Source organism: Mytilus trossulus, chromosome 9 (assembly GCF_036588685.1).
Source record: "Mytilus trossulus isolate FHL-02 chromosome 9, PNRI_Mtr1.1.1.hap1, whole genome shotgun sequence".
Classification (NCBI taxonomy): Eukaryota; Metazoa; Mollusca; class Bivalvia; order Mytilida; family Mytilidae; genus Mytilus; species Mytilus trossulus.
In genome coordinates, this window is record NC_086381.1 from 24638649 (window position 1) to 24663427 (window position 24779).

Consider the following 24779-nt stretch of genomic DNA (forward strand, 5'->3'; position numbering starts at 1 on the left):
AAGCTGTGTATAACTAATAATGTGATAAAAATCTTTTCTTTTTTAAAGAACTTTAGTACTTTATTTGATATTGGATTTGAAACACATTATTTGCCAAAGCATGCATTCGATCATATGAAATATAATTAAAATGCATATGCAATAACATACTATAAGCATGCTGCCATGACTAATGTGCTTTACATCTAATACATAAAACGAATTTAGCGGAAAAAATAAAATATCATAATATACAATCCATACTTCGTCTATTTGCACTTACATACATGGACAAACAGTAGATGTTTAAACAGATTACAAATTATTATATAATTCATACTTAGATTATAAATTATTATATAATTCATACTTTGTCCAACAGCACTTGCATACATATAGAGCCATATGCTATAAAAAAATATATTAGGCAGCTGGAATCTTTGGAGCGTTGTTTACACGTAATGCATGTTAACAAATTTTTGAAAATTTTGCTCCCGATGTTAAAAGTTCTACATTTAATTGACAGTTATTAGGAGCCCGCTAAGATTTTCTTTAAGCTCTTTTCTTCTGAACATAACTTACATTCAAAAAAAGAAATGATGCGAATCTTCGCGATACACACCGCATAGGCAAATGGATCAGAACTAGCATTAAAACGTTAAAACATTTGTTTTGAGAGGGTGTTGAAACTTCCAACATCTATATCATACTACTTAATTTTATACAACTAATACTACACGAAATCACAGAATCAATGCAATAAGATCACATGCTTTAAAACCAATATATTAGAAATTCCAGTGTGGATTTACATAGGGGTTATTGCATGGCAAATATCGAAGTTACTTGCAGACGAAGTCAGCAGTGAAATTCATTTACATTTTTCTTTCTTTATGGTTTGTTCTTGAAGGGTTTAGACACAAATAAAACAAACGCTGTTCATTCTGATCAGAGTGCACACATTTATCCGTATTTAAAGTCATAAGAAACCTGAAATTAAAACAATAATGCATATGTCTTTTATAACTCAATGGAAATTTTCATTATAAGACTTATGAACATATACTTTTTTCTGAAGAAAATTTGTTAATTTGTTCATATTTAAAAAAAGTTTACTTTATTTTAATTGCTTCCTTCCATTCCTGATATATTTTCCGTATGCAAAGTGACCTCAGTGTGACCCATCTTGTAAAAATCAGGTGATCACAATACGCATGGATGTCCTTAAAATAAACTATTATATGATTGTACATGTTAAACATGTGCTCAATATCCATGCTTTTTTGTTGATTGTTGAAAAACATGTGACAATCGTTAAACTTTGGCTTCAAAACATAGACTTTTATAACCTGTCATATTTCACAACAACACTTACCGATTGAAAAAAAATTGACGATTATACGAAATTTATGCGAAAAAAATGATAAAATCATGCACAGAAGACCAAGTTTATGATGTTTGTATGCATTGGTTCAAGAATTGGAATAACATTATTTTTCACCGGTCACTCGTTTCATATGACTTTAATGTTTTCAGACTCGGGTTTTGGTAACCCATGGCTTAAGATGGTTGCCATTTGTAGACAAGATTATTGTAATGGTTGATGGATCTATATCAGAAATAGGAACTTACGAAGAACTCCTGTCACATGATGGTGCTTTTGCACAGTTTTTGAAAATATATATAATAGAAACAGCAGAAGACGAGGACGACCCGGAAGGTTTGTTCTTTTCAATTAATACAAAAATAAGATGTTATATAATTGCAAAGGTGACAACTCTCCACAAGAGACACTGATATTTAATGTAACAACTATAGGACAGTATATGGCCTTCAACAAGGCTTCTTACGATTGATTGATTGTTAGTTGCTTAACGTCCAGTGGCAAATATTTCTTACGACATAATTTATGTAAATAGCAATAAACGATAAAAAAAATATAATATACAACAAACGAATATTTGAATTTGCCTCGGAGTTCAGTAATTTTGTGATTTTACTCTTTAGACCCCTGCTTTTTATAGTGCAGATTATTTAAGTATGTTTTTGGAACAAAAATGAGACATCTATAAATGGACTTAGTCTAATTAAAAACATGAACACTTCGAGTAAAAATTAATAAACACTAAATAGTTTTGTTTATTACACACTTAAGATATTTTGTAAGTAACAATATTAAATAATAAAATTTAAGCAGGACTAAGATCAATCAATATGAATTACACAACAAGCTAACAATACAAGGGGAGGAAACAATTATATTCCAATTTTATTATACTATTAGATATGTTTCAGAGGAGAAAATAAAAACTGATATATCACAAAGATTTATATCTGTCGGATCAGGTGATAACTATGATAGGTATGTTTACAATATACTATAAAATATCCTTTTTTGTCAATATTTTTTTTTGCTTTATGAAAACGTAAATAACAAATTGATGATGTAAAAAAACCAAAATATTTGTTTGAGATATTATCTTAAAATTCATTTCACTACAAAATAGTATTTAAGTACAGATATTGATATGATATATAGGTTATAACTTACAGATCCCTCATAGGGTAAACAGCTTCTAATCTTTACAGTGCCTACAAACGTAAAACTTATCTTCAATTTTATGCGCTATTGAAGCTTACTTTTCCTATAATGATTTTCTTGATTGCGGATTGCTGTTGATACAAGGGAGCTATCAAAGAAAGGACCCAGAGGCGGATTCTTAAATATCTTTAAAAGATTTACCAACACTTTCATGTGTTAGTTGAGCGTTATTGAATACTCTCGTTACAGATTACCATGTATGCATACACTGTATATAATTTGCGAAACCACACTCAGGTTCTCTTTTCGTGGATTATGACGTCAGCAAAAAAAAGTTATCATCGAATTTATTCTTGACATTAGCAAAATAACTAGCGCAACATGTCAAGCTTGATATATTTACCCTTAAGCTTCCGAAGTGCTTGAGATCACAACCGATTTTCGTTGTTTGACTCGTAATGTTCGAGGGTATCACAAGCCCAGTAGTCAGCACTTTTTGTGCTGACATGAATTGTCATTGATATGGTTATATTTATAAATTTACAGTTTACAATTTTTTGAATTTTTTGAAATACTAAGGCTTTTCTACCTCAGGCATAGATTTACCTTAGCTGTATTTGGCAACACTTTTAGGAATTTTGGTTCTCAATGCTCTTCAACATCGTACTTTATTTTGCCTTTTAAACTTTTTTGAATTCGAGCGTCACTGATGGGTCTTTTGTAGACGAAACGCGTCTGGCGTATATACTAAATTTAGTCCTGGTAACTATGATGAGTTTATTCACTCTCTAGTGTTTTGTGTTATATTTTTTAAAACTTTTTTTGTTGACTTGTGTTTGGCTTTTCGTCGATGTCCCCTCTTTAGCATAACTTTGTCAATTTTTCTTTGTCTTAGAAATTCTAATGCACCTTTATAAGATGTCATTTTCGAGTAAGATCACTTTTTCAATACCGCTGCTTGTGGACTGCTATTCTTTGAAGATATCATCAGCGCAGTAATCAGTGCGTCGGTACTGTCCTGATTTATAACAAACCTTTCTGTAAATAGCTGTTTATAAATTTATAAATGTAAACAAGTTAATTTTACAGTACCCAAATTTGTACCGAGAACCCAAACTGTAAATTTTACAACCAAAATACACTTTAAAATAAAGGAAACAGTTTTTTGTGCGAAAAGATGTTTTTGACAAGATTATCATCTCTAAATTATATCCGTACAATATCTGACATTTTCAAATATTCCAAATCGTCCTTTGTTTAAAGCCTTACTATTGTCTATGTATAATGTTTTGTTTTAGATTATTAGAAACTCAAACAGATGATGTAAAACTTCTGAAGAAGATATGTGAGTCCAAACGTCTGAGAAACGGAAGCAAACTAAGTCAGGAAAGCTTTGTAGAAGTTCCTGCACAGAAAAGTAAACTCACAACAGATGAAACAACAGAAGAAGGACATGTAAATATTTTGTCTATATCCATTTTTTTTGTATTCGTTATCAAAGGAAGACAATTCAATTAACGTTTTGAATATTGCTTTGAAAGGAGACTCGTTGAAAAAGCCACATCAATCGTATCATAGTATTTACTTGTGACAGGCCAGGCTATCTGAAACATGTGTAAAAAATCCAAAGATCCTTTAGAGTACTACATTCAATCTAAGACTCTTTCAACTCAATACAATTAATATTAAAACATTTGACTTTTCAACAGTTTACACAGGTATTACCTATTCCAAACTAAAAGACAAATTGAAAGAGTTGGTATTATTTTGTTTCATTAAAATGGAGAACGTAGATACAAGTACCTTGTCTTGGGGACGGATACATCCTACTTTGTAAAGAATCACTTTGATTCAAACGAAAAATTCTCTGAAACTGACATTATCAAGATCTTTGATTTCTTGATTGACAACATATTTGTTACGTTCGGAGTAAGTGTTTTTCAACAGACTGTCGGAATAACAATGAGAACCAATTGTGCCACTCTTCTTGCCGAATTGTTTCTTTATTATTATGAGGCTGACTTCATACAGGAACTTCTAAAAAGAAAGATTAGATGTATCAATATCCTTTAACTTTACGTTCCGCTATATATACTAAATAATACAAAATTTGGTGACTATGTTGAACGAATCTATCGGATTGATCTAGAGATAAAGAAACAGTTAAGTCTGCCTCATATCCTGACTTACATTTATAAATTGGTAATGAGGGTAGGTTGAAAATAAAACTTTACGACAAAGAAATCATTTCAGCTTCCCAATTGTGAACTTTCCATTTTTATGTAGCAACATTCCAGCAGCGCCTGCATACGGAGTATATATATCCCATTGATACGACATTCCCGGGCTTGTACTAGTATTTCCTTTCATGACTTCCTTGCTCACACGGAAGCTATTAAACCAAGAGTTTCTAATGGTAAAGTTGAAATCATCCCTTACTAAATTTTACGGACGCCATCAATAGTTGGTTAACCGTTATAGAATTACCGTTTCACAGATGATAACGAATATGCTCCTTATGTCAATATTACAATACCCTTCCCTTTTCAAAATCTGACCTACCGAATTAGACTATTTACAGGATTTGTAATTACATAAGCAACACGACAGGTGCCACATGGGGAGCAGGATCTGTTGACCCTTCCGGAGCACCTGAGATCACCCCAAGTTTTTGGTGGGGTTCATGTTGTGAAGTCTTTAGTTTTCTATGGTAGGTCTTTTTAAAAATGGTTTGCCTGTTTGTCTGTTTATTTTTAGCCATGCTGTTGTCAGTTTGTTTTCAATCTATGAGTTTGACTGTCCCTCTTGTGTCTTTCGTCCCTCTATTTTATCCTTATTCTTTTTATCTCTTTGTACATACATTTTCCCAGTTGTTGAAGGATAGTGGGGTCTTTTTGTACGTTTCTCATTTTTGGTATTTCAAAGTGCTTGTTATAGAACATTCCGTCGCATTTGGTTATTATATTTCAATTAATTTTAAGCCATAATTTTTATTTAAGGTAGTTTGGTGTTTTTATACTTGTTCGTTTATTTATCCGAACCATGTTTTATTAATAAACGTGTAACGCTTTTTCAACATCAATTTTAGATATTTAAACGCACTAGTCTTATATGGAGAGTTTTTTATTCTTTGTTTGTACAAACGCATCAAACATTTGAAAAAAAGTGTAATCTTTGGCAAAAGGAATTTTTAATCTGCAATGCTCTTCGTCTGGTGCAAACATAGAATTTCAATCCTGGTATTAATGATGAGTTTATTTTCTCTTTTATAGGTACGTTTAAGCGTTTTTATAACCTATGCAAAGGCCATCGGACTAGTTCTAGTGGGGATTATTCTATTTGTGTATGCCCTATATCAAATATCATCAGTATTAGCGAACATATGGTTAAGTCAATGGACCTCCGATTCGGTGCTTACAAACAGAACAATTGGGAAATCTGATAGCCATACATATATGGCAAAGAACAATTATTATCTTCTTGTTTATGGTGGATTTGGAATTGCTCAAGGTTTGTTTGTATTATTATTTTTTTTTCTCAAGTAGAGGAAGGTTAATATATTAATATAATCGGAAATAATGAGGCTCAGTTAGTTGAAATAAATAAGCTAAATATGTAAATATGGTAAATGTAAAGTTCTGGTTCTTTCCATATTGTTGTATGTGTCAAACACGAAGGAAATTCAATAACATTAATTGAAAAAAGATTTGAACAAAATACTAAAATCATTCGGAAATGTGTAAACTTCAAACAGAGTGAATGGAAATGCTTGGATAGGCAATCGAAGTTGAAGCTTAATATATAGGAAGCGAATTTGCAAATTGGTGCAAACAAAAGCGCAAAGATTCCAAGGGGATAATAAAAATCATAAGACAAATAGAGATAGTTGTAACTTTTTAGATATTCTATTATTCAACATTTGTATAAGGGTTTGATTTGATTATAGCAGCACTACAGCTAAGTTAGGATGCAACCGACTCCAAGGCCGTTATGATTTTTTTCTTAGTCAGAAACATTTTTAAAGGGGAAAATCTGGATAAAGAATATGGTTTTTGTCTCTGCTTGACCACAGTATTTTTTCTTCTTCATCAAATTGGGGGTTAGAATATATCTTTTATGGAAAAAAAACATAACCCATTCAATGGAAGTTAATTGGTTAATTGTAGTTATACACATCAACTGCAGTAGAATTGGTATCGTTTTATATTATTACTATTGTACTTTCAGCTGTATTTGTGCTCGTCTTTATTGGTATATTTATGGTGCGATCAATCACAGCTACAAAGTTACTACATGAAAGACTTCTTCACAGTGTTATTAGGTCACCAATGTCTTTTTTTGACACCACTCCTATTGGTAGAATCGTAAATAGATTTTCTGCTGATACTGATACAATAGATAATGATTTACCAACTACGGTTCAGAAGTGGTTAGAGTGTGTATTCCGAGTGATTTCAACATTAGTCGTCATTTCATACAGCACACCGTTATTTTGTGCTGTGATTGTGCCGTTTGGAATTGCATACTTCTTTTTGCAGGTAAGTTTTAAACATGATATCTTTTTCGACCGATTTTGTTCTGATTTAATTGATAATCTAGCTTAACATGAGCAACACGACGGCTGACACACGTGAAGCTGGATCTGCTTACCCTTCCAGAGCACCTGAGATCACCCCCAGTTTTTGATGGAGTTCTAGTTGCTTAGTCTTTAGTTTTCTATGTTGTGTCGTGTGTATTATTATTTGTCTGTTTGTCTTTTTCTTTTTTAGACATAGCGTTACATGTCAGTTTATTTTAGATCTATGAGTTTGAATATCCCTCTGCTGTCTTTAGTCCCGCTTTTTTTAAAAGATTTTGTGGTTTTGAAACAAACAAATAAAGGTTATGTTGAAATGATAAAGTGGTATTCTTCAATAGTCAATATTGAAAGTAATAGGGGTGATGGTGATAATCAAAGATGTTGAATACGGAAAGTTTATATGATATTGTCTTAAAGATTGTATATATTAGTTTTATGGATTAATCATGAACATTGAGGCTCTGGTTACAAAAGAGTTCGTAAAATCTCTATTCTTATTACATTTTCACAATTAACTAATAGAATTATGCATTGCTCATGATTTATTTCAGAGATTTTATGTAGCCACTTCACGTCAGTTAAAAAGACTTCAGTCGAAGACGCGTTCCCCAATTTACAGCCATTTCAGCGAAACCATCTCAGGTGCCACGGTAATACGTGCTTATTGTGCTGAAGAATCATTCATCAAAACATCAAATGACAGAATAAATCTGAATCAAAGATTTCAATATGCAATTATAAGTGCTAATAGGTAAATAATTAGTTTTATTTTGATTGCAAAGTATTAATAGAAGAGATTAAAGGTTTCCATTTGTTTGTTTAATTGTTTGAGCAAGGTGGGACATTCAAGTGTGGAACGGCATGTCAACAGAAATTAATACAAGAGAAGAAAGGTTGATAAAAAAAATTAACACATTCATATTCATATTTATGTTTTTTTTTAAATTTACCCTGGTAACCGAATGCTTTTCTTTGTACGAGTTATCTCCCCAAACACTGTTTTCCTTGTTTTCACTACTCCTTCGCAACCGTAAAAGATTATAACTAATTGATTTTATAACATTGCTTGTTATATTCTTCGCATGATTTGTCCTATTTTATCCAAGGCAATATAAACGCTCCATATGAGAGTTATTTCCCCTTATGCATTTAATATAAGTGATATGCATTTCTTTCTTGTAAACCATAAGTGGTAGAGACCTAGGATCTTTTGATTTGAGGTCCTTGGTCCACCAAAATGAAAATCAGGTCAAGGTCAAAGGTCAAGGTCAAAGTTCAAGGTCATATTCTAATTTTCACTTATTCCCAAAAACCTTATAAGATATCAACAAGTTACTTTTACTAAATTGTTAGTTGCGACATGTTGTAACACGTAAAATTTGGTTGCAATGGTACGTTGAATGTGAAAGGGAGTGTTCTCCCCTCTTGTATTTAAAAAAACGTGTATGGTGATATAACTCATTAACCAAATATAATTAAGACCTATGGTCATTTGATTTAAGGTAATTTGTGTATGACCTTGAAATTGATATCAAGGTCATAGCTTAATTTGACGTTCTAGGGTTTGATCTTTGCTTTTACCTCATATGTATACATGATAAAGCCATGATTTGGCAAAAGGTATCAAACCATTTAATTTTGAAAAAAAAACCGGAAGTGACCTTGTGTAAACCGGAGGTAGCAATTTTTTGTACTTTATTAGTATAAAAGTATATAGAACCAGATATTTTTGAAATCAGTGTCAAGTAAATATACAAATATTATCGGAAAAAACATTTTTCAAAACGGAAGTAACAAATTATCTCCCTTATTTAAAAAAAATATTGCATAGAAACCATATATTTTTGGAATCAGCGTATAATAAGCTACCATTTGACGATTGAAATTACATTTTAAACTAAATTTTAAAACTTTCGTATTAAAATACAAGGTTTTGGTGGAAAGACCTTCATTAGTTCTCTAAACAATTGGTATTTAATTGTACATTGTTTTATGTACTCTTTGTGGGTCCATTAATTGAGATTAAAAGGCGGTTTTTGATCTTAACAAAACATTCTTACACCTCAAAAAAATCAATTTACCTATCAAAAATTATCAGTCGTTGGCATATATATATCTTATTTTTATAGTTTTGTTTTCAAGATATATCTAAGTTTATGTTTGGTGTGTTATTTATTTCATACCTCGGGACCATTTAAATTAGTAAATATTGTATCTGTCTATTGTTAAAGCTTGTGTTCCCTAGAAAATAAACTCATCATAGATATGACATTTACACTTTTATAATGTAGGTGGCTTGGAATCCGACTTGAATTCTTTGGAAATATAATCATATGCTCTGCTGCATTGTTGGCTGTATTGTCTAGAGGCAGCATAGACGGAGCAATCGTTGGATTGTCGATTTCCTACGCTTTACAGGTAGATATATATATAGGATTCACGTCTCTGCAAGTTTAACATATGGGAAAAATTATATGATGAAAACTCAATAAGAAGGAGATCACGGTACATTGCTCTTAAGGGAAAGACGAAATAATAAATGAAAATCGTCCAGTTTGTGGAAAAGATAACTTGTGCTAATATTTAAGATAGTAAGCATCTTGAAATGCCTATTTATTTGAAGAAAACTAACAGCCTGGTGCAAAAAAAAACACATGACAAAGCAATTGTTAAAAGCTGCTATCGCGTGATATTCCTACAGTAGCCTTTTATATCTGATATAATTTTCTTCTGTTTGTCATTTTTTGTCTCCATTATTTGTTTTTTTATGAGCGTAAATGACCTTAATCTTACATTTAGGAATTAGGAGTATTGTATTTTTTGAACAAAATAATTTAATATTTTAACAATGTTAAATACTGATTATTTTCTGATCTCGCTATTGTAAATGTGGTACTTGCATGATGCATATGTATAATTTTATGGAGGGAATTGTTTTACTTGTATATAGATGACTGACAACTTGAACTGGTTTGTTAGAATGACAAGTGATCTTGAAACAAATATTGTATCTGTTGAAAGAGTAAAGGAATATACTGATATTCCTGCAGAGGTATCGTAAAAATAGATTTAGATACAATTAACATTTTTTAAAATTTATAAATCAAATTGAATGTTGCGGATTATTCACATTTTGTCGGAAATAAACGGCTCTCTGATAAATAAATGAAAAACAATTTTGTAAAATTGGAGAAAAAAGAACTTGGATATTGTTGTAAATGAGACTATCAAATAAATCAAAGCAGTCATTTACCGATGTTCAATTCCAACAAACTGATTAAGACAACCAAGTTACTAACAAAAACAGAGGAATTCGACTGAACTTCATAGAAGCGATACCGCGATAAGCGATATTCGACATAATAAGCGTCTCCTACTATGCATGCAACTTCCGCCATGTGAATCAGCACTCTGTCAAAATGTCACAATCGATATAAAATGTTATTATTATGTGTTTAAACAAATTCTACAAATAAATGAATTTTGGCAAACACATTTAAAGAACCAAACTTGTGTAATATTACACCCAAAGAACATCTTCGAATGCCAGGCAGTGGCAGTTTATCGCGTTATTTTGCTACAAATGTCCTCCACTTTTGACACATGTGACTCTCACTCTACGTTCCATACCGAGTGAATCGTATATTTTCATGCATTATGTTTCACCGGTCAGAATAATCAGATATACTTTCATCGTTTTTTGCCAAGTAAATAATGTGCGTCTATTTAGTAAATAAAGGCAACAGTAGTGTACCCCTGTTTCAAAGTCATAAATCGATTGAGAGAAAACAAATCCGGGTCACAAACTAAAGCCTAGGGAAGCATATTAATAATAAGAGGAAAACAACGAAACATCAGAAACACTGCAGTGCAACAAAAAACCTAACGACAATGCATCACACACAGAAACGAACGATAAGATCACAACTGCCATTTTCCTGACTTTGTACAAAATATTTTTAGAAAAAATGATGGGTTGAACCTGGTTTTGTGGCTAGTCAAACCTCATGCTTTTATGGCAATGTTAAATATAACACTAGAATGGAAAGTTTACATGACAAGACTACAGTACAAATAAATGCAAGAACATTCAGAACAGAGAAATACACAAATAAACAATGCAATAGTATATTTAGACATGGCAATAGTTATCAAAGGTACCAGGATAATAATTTAATACGCCAAACGCGCGTTTGGTCTACATTAAACTCATCAGTGACGCTCAGGTCAAAATAGTTAGAAAGCCAAACAAGTGCAAAGTTGAAGGGCATTGATGACCCAAAATTCCAAAACGTTGTGCTAAATATGGCTAAGGTTATCTATGCCTGGGATAAGAAAATCCTTAGTATTTAGATTAATTCATACTTTTTTAAACAGTAAATTTATAAAGATGACTAAATAATTGATATTCATGTCAACACCTAAGTGCTGACTAACCACATAATAAAAAAGAACACATAAAACTACCTAGGACAGCACAAAAGATAGTATAATATATCTGAGTAGATTATTTCAATATCAAAATCCAGACATTAAAGTTTTTTATTCACTACTTTAAAACTATAAAATTTGATATAGTCTCACTGTATTGCAACGTAACATCGAGTAGAATAGCCTTTTCCTTTATAAAATTTACAAACTGTAATGTCTTTTTTGAAAGTTATTACAATCGTCTGAGTTAATTTTTCAATGTTATGCTTTTCTATCATTTGTTGATTTTAAATTGAAATTGATATGTTTTGTAAAATAGCGTGTAATTGGAATGATAAAAAGAGATAAGTACTGGCCATTTTGTTTTATTCATTGACGGTTACTCTATTGTACTTAATAAAAATAATAATAAAAAAGATGAACAAAAAAATGAACAAAAATACTTTTTGTAAAGACAGTAATTAGGTTGACTCATTTCAGACTTAGTTTGACCCTCTTTGATCATCCCGAATCTTAACAAGTGTTTTTTCTCTAACAGGCCGAACTTTATAATGATTATCAGCTTCCTGTAAATACAAACCAACACGGCGTTATAGAGTTTCAACAATACTCAACAAGGTACAGAGATGGACTAAGTCTGGTTTTGAAAAATATCACCTTTAGAATAGAACCAGGAGAAAAGGTATAATTGATAATTAAAAAAAACCCCAAATGAATGTTAGTTTCGAAAATTATGGAATTGATCTTGAGTATTGTTTTAAAAAGATGCTTCTTCGTCAATGAGTTTGATAAATGATTAATGTAAATTTAGTCGCCATCTTTCAAAACAGAGCACAACAGTATTAGAACTTGACAAGCATGGACGAATAGCAGGCAACTATGGTTTACTGATGTTCAAAACTCGTACATGTATTAGAAATAATTACGACGATAGAATAAAATCGGTAAACTACCCGTCTAAACAAGAATTTGAATGTCTAAAATCGAAAATACTTATCTCTCTTAAGACACTCAGACAGAAATATCAATGCCATAGTCATTCAATTTGTGCACTGGTGTTCTTTCATTACATTTTAGGAGGAGTGTAAGGGGCCACTCCTGTTAATTAAGTATGTGTAATTTGATTATACACTCGTCTATCGCATAAATTGAGATAAATTTCTAGTCACGTGACTTGAGTTCAAAAATCGCCAAAAAATGTACTATCTCTCAAGAGATTTCAGTTGTTCTTTTTATAACGTTATTATATAGAATGAGTGTAAGGGCCAAACTCATGTTTATTAAGTACGTATAGAATGAAAATACAAGTGTCTAAGATTTCACTTAATACACAAAAAAACCCGAGAAATTTATTGTTGAAATGTGCATCTGGTGCAGAAAATGACATCGTCAATGTTATTGAGCATAATCATTTATGGCTGGTGTAGGCAGTGATCGGCATCTATTCATTATGGATTGCTATTTCAACAGATATGAGTTATTCCAGTAGGTACTAGTTGTAACATTCTACTATCCGAACTGTTTATGTACTTATATGCAGCAGAAATCACACATAATTTCTCAAAGACAAATCTTTTCAGATATAGTGATGATGTCATGTAACTTAATAACTCAAGTTTCCATGTGTGTGTGTATCTCATAATTTCCTGATATTAAGGGTTTACTTGGGGTAGAGAAAAATTGTCATATCTGCAATTTCTCGCATGCAATAAGTTAAACTCTTATCGTGCTAAATTTGAGCGTCCGATTGGTTGTGCTGGATTTATAAATACGGAGTTAGGTCCTGTCATAATGGGAACGCCAATTCCTACGTTTTCTCTGTAAAAGTAATGTCAAGCTCTCTGTGCGACGATAAATATTGGAAGCTACTCCATGGGTGTCCTTGGGTGGCCTGTTGCAAAGAAAAGTTTTTACCTTATTCAACAAACTATCATTTTCAATGGCTAATTAGCTTTTCATATTTTTGATAAGCTTCCGATTTTCAAATGTTTTGGCCTCGAGTACCACTGAAGAGACCTTTATTGTTGAAATGCGCATCTGGTGCAGAAAAATGGTACCGTAAATTTTATTTTAAGTGGCAGTCAAATTCCCTGCCTTCGTCCCAGTCAGCCCCAACTCTATATTTTGTTTAAATTATTAATTTGTACTCGTCTAGAAAATGCTTTGCTGAAATATTTGCAAAAAGAGGTATTAATGGCCAGGTAAAGAATATCAACCAATTATATATCCAAGTGAACGAACTCGAGGATAATGATATAAGCAATTAGGATAGTTTGCTTCATATCTTGATATTTTTCTCGACATTGTGATTTGAACAGCTTTTTATAAATATAACGGAATTTGATGAAACTTTCATTAAAGTCAAAGGGTTAGCGTTATAGAACCGGGTTTGGTCCACCATGTTCTGCATTTGAGGGTGCCTGTGCCAAGTCAGAAATATGACAGTTCTTGTCCATTCGTTTTTGATGCGGTTTGTTATTTGGTTTTGCCATGTGATTATGGCCGTACGGTGACCTATAATTGTTAATGTTTGTGTCATTTTGGTCTTTTGTGGATAGTTTTCACATTGGCAATCATACCACATCTTCTTTTTTTATATTTCCGAATTGATTTTCCTCTTATAAAAAAAAAGAAGATGTGGTATGATTGCCAATGAGACAAACATCCACAAAAGACCAAAATGACACAAACATTAACAACTAAGTTCAGTATTTTTATGATTTTACTTTTCAATTGATTTTTTCCCAATTCTCAGAATCAAAACATCTGCCCCATCATATGGTTTTTCACATCTCAATTTATACGGTACTTTGACCAATGCGATATACAGTACAGCCTGTGACATCATCTTAGTAATGTCCACCCTCTTGCATGGTAAACATCCAATGTGAACATTTATTGGGGTATTCAATCTTGAGATGTTGGCCATTTATTGGGGGTCATAAACATAGGTAGATGTGTTATCTGATTATGTTACCTGTTAAAATCAATCAGGGTTGAAGTTTTTAGTTGGTATGTTTCATTAAAATTTACCTGTACAGGTAACTCAGGTTTCTTTTAAAATTGACATTTCACCTTTTATTGAAAATGTAGAATAAAATATTGTTTTACTCAATTTATCATTATTTTTTTTTGTCTTGAATTTTTGTTAAATTTCTATTTTTTTATTTTTTTTTTATTTATCAAGTTTATGTTTTTTTTTTTCATTCCTGATTACATTTTTGTTTCTTATTCTTTTAATTTCTTCTTGGTAAGACTTAAGTATTTTTTTTAGTAAAAGGTTAATTAAATGTACATGATGTTTTATTATGCATTTATATTAAATGAATTATTCCTATTAATAATAACTAAAAATCATGCCAATGACATTTAAAAAAAAAATGAGAGTAATTAAACAATAAAATTGAGAAAGGAAGTCAGTTTCTTAACAAAATAAGATGATCAATATCAATCCTTTTGCAATAAATTTTGATAACATCTAATAAATGTAATATTATTCTGGAAAACTACAAGTATCATTACATGTATATGGTTTAGGAAAAAAATAATTTTGTTTATCTATTTTATTTTTAAATCTCAAAACAAGAGTTGTGCACAAACAATCACTGAAAAGACTTATTTTCCAAATGCCCACCTAGTTATCATCAATATTTGATAAATGATTATTAAAAATGCTAATCATAATGATAAATGTTCTTATATCTAAATAAAGTGAAACTTATGAAAAGAAATTATTTAAAGAAATTGTCTTGAAACTTATCAAATATGTTATTTTCAGTTTAGTTAATTTCTGTCAAAATTTGTTTCCAGAAAAAATAAAGTACACTTCTAAAGATGGTGACACTTTTATGGTCTATTAACTAATTCATATTTTTTGGTGTATTATATTGTTGAAAGTACTGGACTAGCATGGTACATATTCTTGGTATACATTTGCAAAGAATATGTCACTCGACCTAGGCCTTTTAGATAAAGTTAATAATTGCAGGGACTTGAATGAATGAATATAAGACTGTTGAAGTCCTTGATAAAAAAAATAATTTAAAGAAAAATCTTAGAATAAAAACTTATGATAAAAACTGTAAACTTGATTGTGTTAATAGGTAGAGAATAAATGGTCATTATTTACAAATAGGAAATAGTTGACAATATAAAATTCCTAGAAAGAATAGAATGGCCTAAAGACAATCTTGAATGCAGATCAGTCTATCTACAATGATAAACCATTTTAATTTTAGAAAATTAATTTGAGAAACACCTTTTCAATAGAAAAAAACAGGCACTGTAAATGTTTTCAGTTATATTTGAAAGTGATATTCATTTATTCTTCACTTACCAAAAATAAGACTTATATAAAAAAAAATAACTTTAACTTTATTATTTCATTTAATTTTTGATTTTCTTGTTATAATCACAGTTAATAAATTTGACAAACACATACATGTATATTTTACCTGAGACACATGACCTGTAAATTACATAATTTTAACACTTCAATGCATTCAATATTTCCCTTTATCCTTGACTAGTTTTTGATTAATACCTTGTGTATTAAAAAAGGGGTATGATGATGAACATATAGTGCCACCATGGTGAACATATTTTTTATGGCCACTATTAATAAGATAAAGTCACAGGTAGTACTGTATGCGGGAGCTCCGATTCTATATGTTTTTCGCGGTGTTTGTATTAGAGAACATTGTGACATTTTGACTTAGTGTGAATTATCTTGCCTGTTGAAGAATACAAAACAGTAGACACTTTTATATGTCGACGCATTCGATCTTTTTGGAGATTTCAATTCCCCCGGTTTTTTTATTGGTACCTTGATTTTTCTCTTCCCAATATATTTAAAAGAGGTTAACATCGATTACCTAATGTTACCTTTATTTGAACAAAACATAAAATGAGTTCATCCATAAACTCAAGCATCTTGCTTGTTTTAAAGGTTGGAATTGTTGGAAGAACTGGTGCGGGAAAGACATCTTTGTCACAAGCTATATTTCGGTTGATAGAACCTACAACCGGAAGAATAATTGTTGACGGGGAAGATATATCAATGATGGGTCTACATGACTGTAGATCTAAAGTGACCGTTCTACCTCAAGTTTGTATACTTTTATGTATTTTCTGTCAATATCAATCCCACAATACATAACAGTGTGTTTATTTCATCTTAATTTGAATGCAAGCATTTCGTTTTTTTTAAACTTGAAAGGAACTGGTTTCATCGAAAAATAAAGTGACATCAATGATTTACAGACAAAAAGACACTGATTACATTAATTTTAACCGAAATAAAACAAAAATATCAGAATGGGACATGAGGCTTATGTGTGTTTTTATTCTGTTTAAGATTTCCAAAGCAACTATTTTTTAACAAACCTCTTTTGTTTAAAAAGTTTATGTAAAGAGTTAATGACAATTATTTACTTATTTTTTTATTTGAACTTACATTATCAAATTCTGATTAAACTGATGAATATTAAAATAAAGATATTCATGTGAAAACGTTTTAAATACATTTAGGATCCAGTACTATTTTCTGGAAGTCTCCGAATGAACATAGATCCAATGGATCATCACACTGATGAGCAAATATGGCGAGCATTAGAACATGCACATATAAAGAATTTTATACAGCATTTACCTTCTAAACTTGATTATGATTGCGGAGAGGGAGGTCAGAATCTCAGGTAAATTTTACACGGCTTTTCAAATGTTGTTTCAACACGAGTATTTGAAAGACGTGACGGATTATACTCAGGACACTCTTTTAAAACAAATCCAGTTAAAGGATGACTGGCAATTTGACTACCAAACGAATACAAATTGCTAATTATTTCATTCCAGATATTTATTACGAATTTTGTTACAAACCCTGGGTTGATGCTACTTGGCTGGTGGAAGCTTCCTCTCCGATAGTATCACCAGCCAAGGATTCAGCACTTCTATGTTGACATGAAATGTCATTGATATGGTCATAAATATAAACTAACTGTCGACAAAACTTTAATTTGTTAAATAAGAATTCGACTTATGTATTTTCAAATAATAAAATGTAAGTTGATTTCTATGATATTCATAAAATATAGAAAACATGTTGAAGATAAAAATGCAATATGTTTGGTTTACATTAAGCGCCACACGATGTTGTTCTCATATTTTATAATTTTAGCATTGGACAACGTCAGCTTATATCTCTTGCTAGGAGTATTCTCCGGAAATCAAAGATACTTATATTAGATGAAGCTACTGCTGCTGTTGATATGGAAAAGGATGCATTGATACAACAAACAATTAGAGAGGAATTTTCAGAATGTACTGTTCTTACTATTGCCCATCGCCTCAATACAGTTATGGACTATAACAGGTTATTATGTCATATGTACACGTGTTGCAAGTTCTCATCCGTTACATTACATCGGCACCTTGCAATACACATAAGCTTATACAACTGCTAAATTTAAACAGTTTAAGTTCAAGTCACGTCTTTGATATACAATGCAATGTAAAATACAGAACACAAATCACCTATTCAGAGCTTAGGCTGAGTTATCTCTTGATCGTCTTTAATTACCTTAGACTATATATGAAGTATATACAAAAGCTAATGTAATTCCATTTTCATTTGCTTATATTTATAAAATATACGTTAGATATTATTAGGATGCAAAATAGAAGGACAGAAATCCTCATAGTCGAATTAATAGAGTCAACGAGATAATAAATAGCCCACAAAATATTACACAGAGGACTTGAGCACAATAAGTATCATTTAAACACGACTTGTAATCACCGTGTAGAACGCCACATGCGGGGTGTCGGCTATGTTTGACATGGGGTGGCAATTTTGAAGCGACAAAAAAGTAACAAGGTAAGTTCAAGCATCAACGTTTCTTATTTTAAGAACTCTCAGTACCATATAATGTATTGCACGGAAGGATCCGCAACGTAATCTATTTCCTGAAAGCAGAAGCAGTCGTTTTCAGTGCTCAGTTTTCTCAAACACCTCGCCCTAGTTTTCCGTGTTGCAGATTTTGAGGCTTTATATGCAAATTTCGGTATAAAAAACTACTTTACACAACTACCCTCCGTATTATTTATATAGAATTGTATTCCTCTCATTAAATTCTACCACATACCAGTTTCTTAGTAAAAATTAATTAGTTTTAAAACTATTATTCATCAAAATATAAAGTGTCGCTCGGGGTGTCAGATTTTGCATGTCAAGGGGTAGAGGCTTGTCATAAAAAAAGATATATTTGCATGTAAATTAGTCTTCATATGATACATTTTATTTCAAACACAACTTCTATAGTATGACAAAATAAAGGTACTTCATTTTGCTTGTTTTAGTCTTATAAAAAATATGCTTTTGATCTGGTAAAGGATTTCTTTTCCTTTTCAGTCACTACTATGGTCAGACAAAAGTCAAGGCTATAGCTCAATAAACCCAAACCTGCTGGAAAATCACAAAATAGTTCTCAATATAACAATGTATAAGATCTGCCCGAAACCTACACCAGCCAAACTGCATCATACTTTATCACCAGGTTCATCTAAGAAGCACTCGTACACGCCGCAATTAGAATACTCTCTCTGAAAAGAATGACATCACAACTTCAAGTAATCCTGATGACAATGATACTAAATGTTTTCAAAACAGCGATTATTTTTTTCTAAAGTTCATTTGGCTGCTGAACTTCTATCATTTATCCAAATGGTAAATGAAAATACATTTCCGCTATACAATATTTCGCTTAATTTTCCTGGAAACAGTCAGATTCATGTTAAATAGAATAACATCAGATTGGTCTGTTTAAAGCATTTAATTAATTGTATTCCTATGCAACTTAATTTAAATCATTCATGATTTTATAATAAATCGGGTACATCCTTCTTCATTCATACGTGTAATTTTTATATTCTTACGTGCATTTGTCAAACTTTTTGTTATTCAAAGGTATAATATAAAACAATTAACATTTCACTTTTATTCAAATACAATTATTTTTCTACTTTGAGGATCTATTTTTTATGTTTATCAATAAAAATGCACATTACTTAAAAGACTAAAATATGGACCAAATGACTTACCTAAAGTTTGTAATTTGTCATCATAACAGTGTGTTTGAATTAAAAGTATCAGACAGAGACCGATTTATAAGAAAATGTATCCCTTTTTAATGACAAGCCTCTACCCCTTGACATGCAAAATCTGACACCCCGAGCGACACTTTATATTTTGATGAATAATAGTTTTAAAACTAATTAATTTTTACTAAGAAACTGGTATGTGGTAGAAGTTAATGAGAGGAATACAATTCTATATATATAATACGGAGGGTAGTTGTGTAAAGTAGTTTTTTATACCGAAATTTGCATATAAAGCCTCAAAATCTGCAACACGGAAAACTAGGGCGAGGTGTTTGAGAAAACTGAGCACTGAAAACGACTGCTTCTGCTTTCAGGAAATAGATTACGTTGCGGATCATTCCGTGCAATACATTATATGGTACTGAGAGTTCTTAAAATAAGAAACGTTGATGCTTGAACTTACCTTGTTACTTTTTTGTCGCTTCAAAATTGCCACCCCATGTCAAACATAGCCGACACCCCGCATGTGGCGTTCTACACGGTGGTAATGCTTCATGAAAGGATTTTTATCTAACAACGTGAAGTTTAAATAAAATAGATGTGAATATTTATCCTACCCTAATACCCGGAAGATTTTTACTTTGAAAGTAAAAAGGCGTTAGAAGGGCATAAAAGACACAGGTTTTTGACAGATACAAGCAGTTAAACATCAAAATATAATATCCCCTCATATGGTGACTGTTTATTTAACGCATCATGTAAATGTAGCGGAAGTTGATGAGACTGTTATTAAAGTGAGAGGGTTAGCGCTATAGAACCAGGTTTAATCCACCATTTTCTACATTTGAAAATGCCTGTACCAAGTCAGGAATATGACAGTTCTTGTCCATTCGTTTTTGATGCGTTTTGCTTTTTGATTTTGCCATGTGACTATGGACTTTCCAAATTGATTTTCCTCTGAGTTCAGTATTTTTGTGATTTTACTTTTTTCTCATATAGTCCCAAAGACAAAAACCAACACAATAACTCATGTATCTCAATTGTTTTAAAACAAGAGAGAACATGCTTTACTTTTGAATGTTCATATAAAACGTATATATCAAACAATTGTTTTTGAAATTTCACATTTTATGTTTTACAGAATAATGGTCCTCGATAACGGAAAGATAATTCAGTTTGACACCCCAGAAAATTTGTTACGAAACCCTGGTGGATTGTTTTATCAACTAGCAAAGGACTCTGGGATCATCTAATTACAATCCTAGCGCGAATGACTTGATCATGTTGATATGAATCGTATTTAAATTGCTGGGTTTTGTAATCAACATCATCATATAAACTAGGATGCGATATCCCGTTTGTATTAAGAATTCTACGAAAGGTGCAAACATGCTCAGCCAAATTTACAAAAGTCGTACCAAAGAAACAATTTGATAAAATAAAACATTAATTAATATGTGGAAATGAATTGAAGGACTTGATGATTCGTCTTATGTACATAGATTATGTAAATCAAAATCTATAACGACACAAAACATATGTTCAAAGTTGGGAAATATACATTCTTTAAGAACACAAGGAATAACACTGTCAAAAACAGAAACGATAACAATATAGAAAAAATAATGTGCTATCTGCTATAAATCTGGTATAGAGTTTTCCGTGTGAATCTGAAATATTTAAATCAAGAATATATCTATCATTGTTGTTATTGCTAGAGTGCTTCAGTAAACGTTATTCCCGCCAGATAAGTTTTCGAAGCATAGTTATAGAAATCTCAATTTTTCTAGCTGGTAATTGTTATCCAGGTAGGTATGGTTAGTTTAAATTTAGGAATACAACTCGCATTTGATTTAGTAAAAATTAAAATCACAAACATACTTTACTCCGAGGAAAATCAAAAATGGGAAAAGTCCCTAATAAAATGGTAAAATCAAAAACGCAAACACATCAAACAACTGTCATATTCCTGACTTGTTACAGGCATTTACTGATGGTGAAAATGGTGGTTTAAACCTGGTTTTATTGCTACTTTAACCTCTCACTTGTATAACATTCGAACAAAATTTCTTTATTCTGACAACGATGTGTGAACAAAACAAACAAACATAATAGGTATAAATGTAATAAAAAGTAGGGGTACATCAGTCAACATTGCGTTATTATCTTTAAAATTACTCTCAACAAACAGATACATCAATAAACATTTAACATGCCACAATAGCACATTGGCGGGATGTATCAGTTCAGAGTCGCGTCGTATGTAACCAAGAAACACAAAAAGGCATACATAAAAAGCATATTATATTAGCAAAAATGGAAGACAAAAATACAAAAATTATTACAGAACAATTACACAATGACGGGATATATAAGTGAAGAGCCATGTCAAATGAATACCACCGAAAAAACATTAAAAAGTAAAAGTAAAATGAATAAAAAAAAAATAGAATGATAACACCTGATCAAGATGATAAACAACGTCAGTACCCAGAATCTTTACTTCAAGACCATCGTGTATTATTTGTGAAGCTGATACGAAATATTTATCAACAAGGTCCTGATACCTTCTGAAGATGTTTTCTTTAGAAAAAGGACGAGACGTTCTTTGACATAACCCTTGTTCATCAACTATTTGCTCATACACTGGTGACGTTTTACAAAGACTGAGTAGTTGCTGCATCGTTTAGGATACCGAGAAAGTTGGGAAATGTATATCAAATATGCAGGTGAAGTTGGTATATTGCTACTTAGGTGGGGGAAATTGATAATGTCAAAATTAAAATCGTCTCGTTTGTCATAGAATTTCTTACAGCGACGACCATGTATGTCCAATTCCAGGTATAGGTCTGGGGATATATTAATGGAACCCAATCATATAAGTTTGGATTGTTAAAGGGAAGAACATCGTCAATTAATATATCTGAATGACTTTATGAAATTAAATGACAGGGCTTCTGTGATCTTTTTATTTTTTACAAGTCTCTGAAGTCAGCTAGAAGAGGCGCACAGTTTGTTCCCATAGGAATACCGACCATTTGTTGAAATGTCTACCTCACAATTCGACAAATACGTTGTAAATATAAAATTCAAGCATACTGATCACTTGTTTCTCTGTGTAACATATTTGACATTTTTCTTCACTTTTTAATGTATGATATCCCAATATAATAAATTTACAGCGTATGATACCATTTAATGTTTATTCTTTTAGACTGTTTTTCAATTTCACATTGGGATTAAGGGTAAACAGGGTTGAAAAATCAAAAGTATCGATAAAATAAAATTCAGAAGAGTTTTTTTAGGCAATCAAATCGCATTTTGCTTTTATAAGTCCTCCGGCATGTTGTTCTATGTAATATTCATTGAAGCCATGGTGAACTTCTGGTTCGCCAAAATCTGATCCTGGTCAAATAATATGTTTTTGTATGTGAGTTTACGTGAGTGCTCATTTATGATAGACATTTCACAGCCTCTTTGTCTCTAAAAACGGACTTTGGTCGATCATTCACACTGTTTTTCAACTGATGAATGCGAAAAAGGTATCCGGTCGTTCCGTCTCCAAACCGATCAGGCCCCAATTCGATCCGACCAAAAGTCAATCCGTCCCAAGTCGATCCGGCCGACGTCGATCCGGCCCAAAGTCGATTCGGCCCAAATGTTAAGGGGGCTCCTGGGTATAAATGATTTTTTTTTCCTAATATAGGATTTCGCTATATTTTTTCATAAATGAACTAAATCATATACTTAAAAGTAAAATGAAATAAAAAAATGGGGTCACCGTTCATTTAAGCTAAAATCTGCCACTGGAAGAAGCATACATTTTTGTTAATGTCCTTTTTTTCTGTTGAACTAATAGGAGAAAAAGAGGAAATATCGAAATAAAAAAATAACCTAATATAAGAAATCGCTTAAATTTTACAATTATTAAGTTTATGTACAGCTTATTTGAAAACAATAATAAAAAATATAGGTCACCGATGAGTTATAAAAGATATTTTAAATTTAAGGATGTACACCTCTGAGGAGCCAAAAATTTCTAGAATTAAACTTTTTTTCTTAACCTGATTTTTAGGTTTATAGGACTGTAACAAAACAATTGGTGAAGAAAAAATCATATGGTGGTGTGCTTCTTTTTTTGCTACGGCCCTTTGAAAATGCCCAATTTTGATGATTTTCTCACTTTTCATCGATTTGTACCTATTTTTGGGCTATTATCGTGAAAAAAATCAAAGTTCCACAATTAAACTTTTTTTCATACTTTCCATAAAGATGAAGTGGACCAATCTGAATAAATTTAACTTACAAAAACTAAAGGTAGGTGTTAATATAAGAAAGTTTTATCATATTTTGATGCTTTTTTGTGTAAAATTTACCATACTGCCAATTTTGTATTTTTATGATTTTTCTCATTTTAAAGAACAAAATGCATATTAATTCAACTTTTTTGTTATAAATGATTGAAAAAATACATATCTAAGAAATTTGAAAAGACCAAAATGAGATGGGATGTATATTATTCTTGTAAAATCATTTTTTGTATCCCTCACCCATTTTCTCAAAATTTTGACTAAAAATACTGACTTGAATCGTCGTAAAATTTGAAAACTGGATTATTCAAAAACCGTTCATGGTAAATACACAATTTTTTCACACAGTTATGTTTGATTATAATATTTTTAAAATTCATTGATATTTTCCACTTCTATCATATGTTTATGAAATAATTTAAGAACGAGATTTCAACGAGACTGAACGAGACTGAAAAGTCAGAAGAATACATCCTTAAGGCCAAGAAATTGCAGTTTTGCACCAAAGGGAGATAATTTGGAGCTTTTTCAATTTTTAAAGTCATCTGGGGCCAAACCAAATCAATTTTCTGGGTTGTTTTTTGTACCATATCATAAAGTAACAACTAATAGTGTAATAAATAAAATTTGTAATGAAAAAATAAAGGTTTAATTTTTTGCTAAAATTTTTGTACCCACGAGCCACCTTAAATAGAATTTGCAAAAAAGTATCGATGATGGATGACAACAGGTAAGTGAAGTATTGGAGAACCAGTTAAAGAATTATTTTAAATCGATAAGAAACTGAGTGTGATTGTGTCTGTTTGAATGACAGCTTTAACATATTAATATGAAGGTA

At 31.3% G+C, this 24779-nt stretch overlaps 1 protein-coding gene across 1 annotated transcript in view; it reads left to right on the top strand.

Moving 5' to 3' along the window:
* The window catches only part of LOC134685364 (multidrug resistance-associated protein 1-like), a 36498-nt gene extending 15198 nt beyond the window's left edge, over nt 1-21300 (top strand). The window contains exons 18-30 of the mRNA XM_063545065.1: nt 1516-1699; nt 2275-2341; nt 3820-3976; nt 5794-6031; nt 6749-7059; nt 7652-7851; nt 9392-9518; nt 10051-10152; nt 12070-12213; nt 16480-16638; nt 17061-17227; nt 17710-17904; nt 20773-21300. Coding sequence (XP_063401135.1) covers nt 1516-1699; nt 2275-2341; nt 3820-3976; nt 5794-6031; nt 6749-7059; nt 7652-7851; nt 9392-9518; nt 10051-10152; nt 12070-12213; nt 16480-16638; nt 17061-17227; nt 17710-17904; nt 20773-20884 — 2163 coding nt within the window. The 3' untranslated portion in view covers nt 20885-21300. The remainder of the gene's footprint in view (nt 1-1515; nt 1700-2274; nt 2342-3819; nt 3977-5793; nt 6032-6748; nt 7060-7651; nt 7852-9391; nt 9519-10050; nt 10153-12069; nt 12214-16479; nt 16639-17060; nt 17228-17709; nt 17905-20772) is intronic.
* The last annotated feature ends 3479 nt before the right edge of the window (nt 21301-24779 follow it).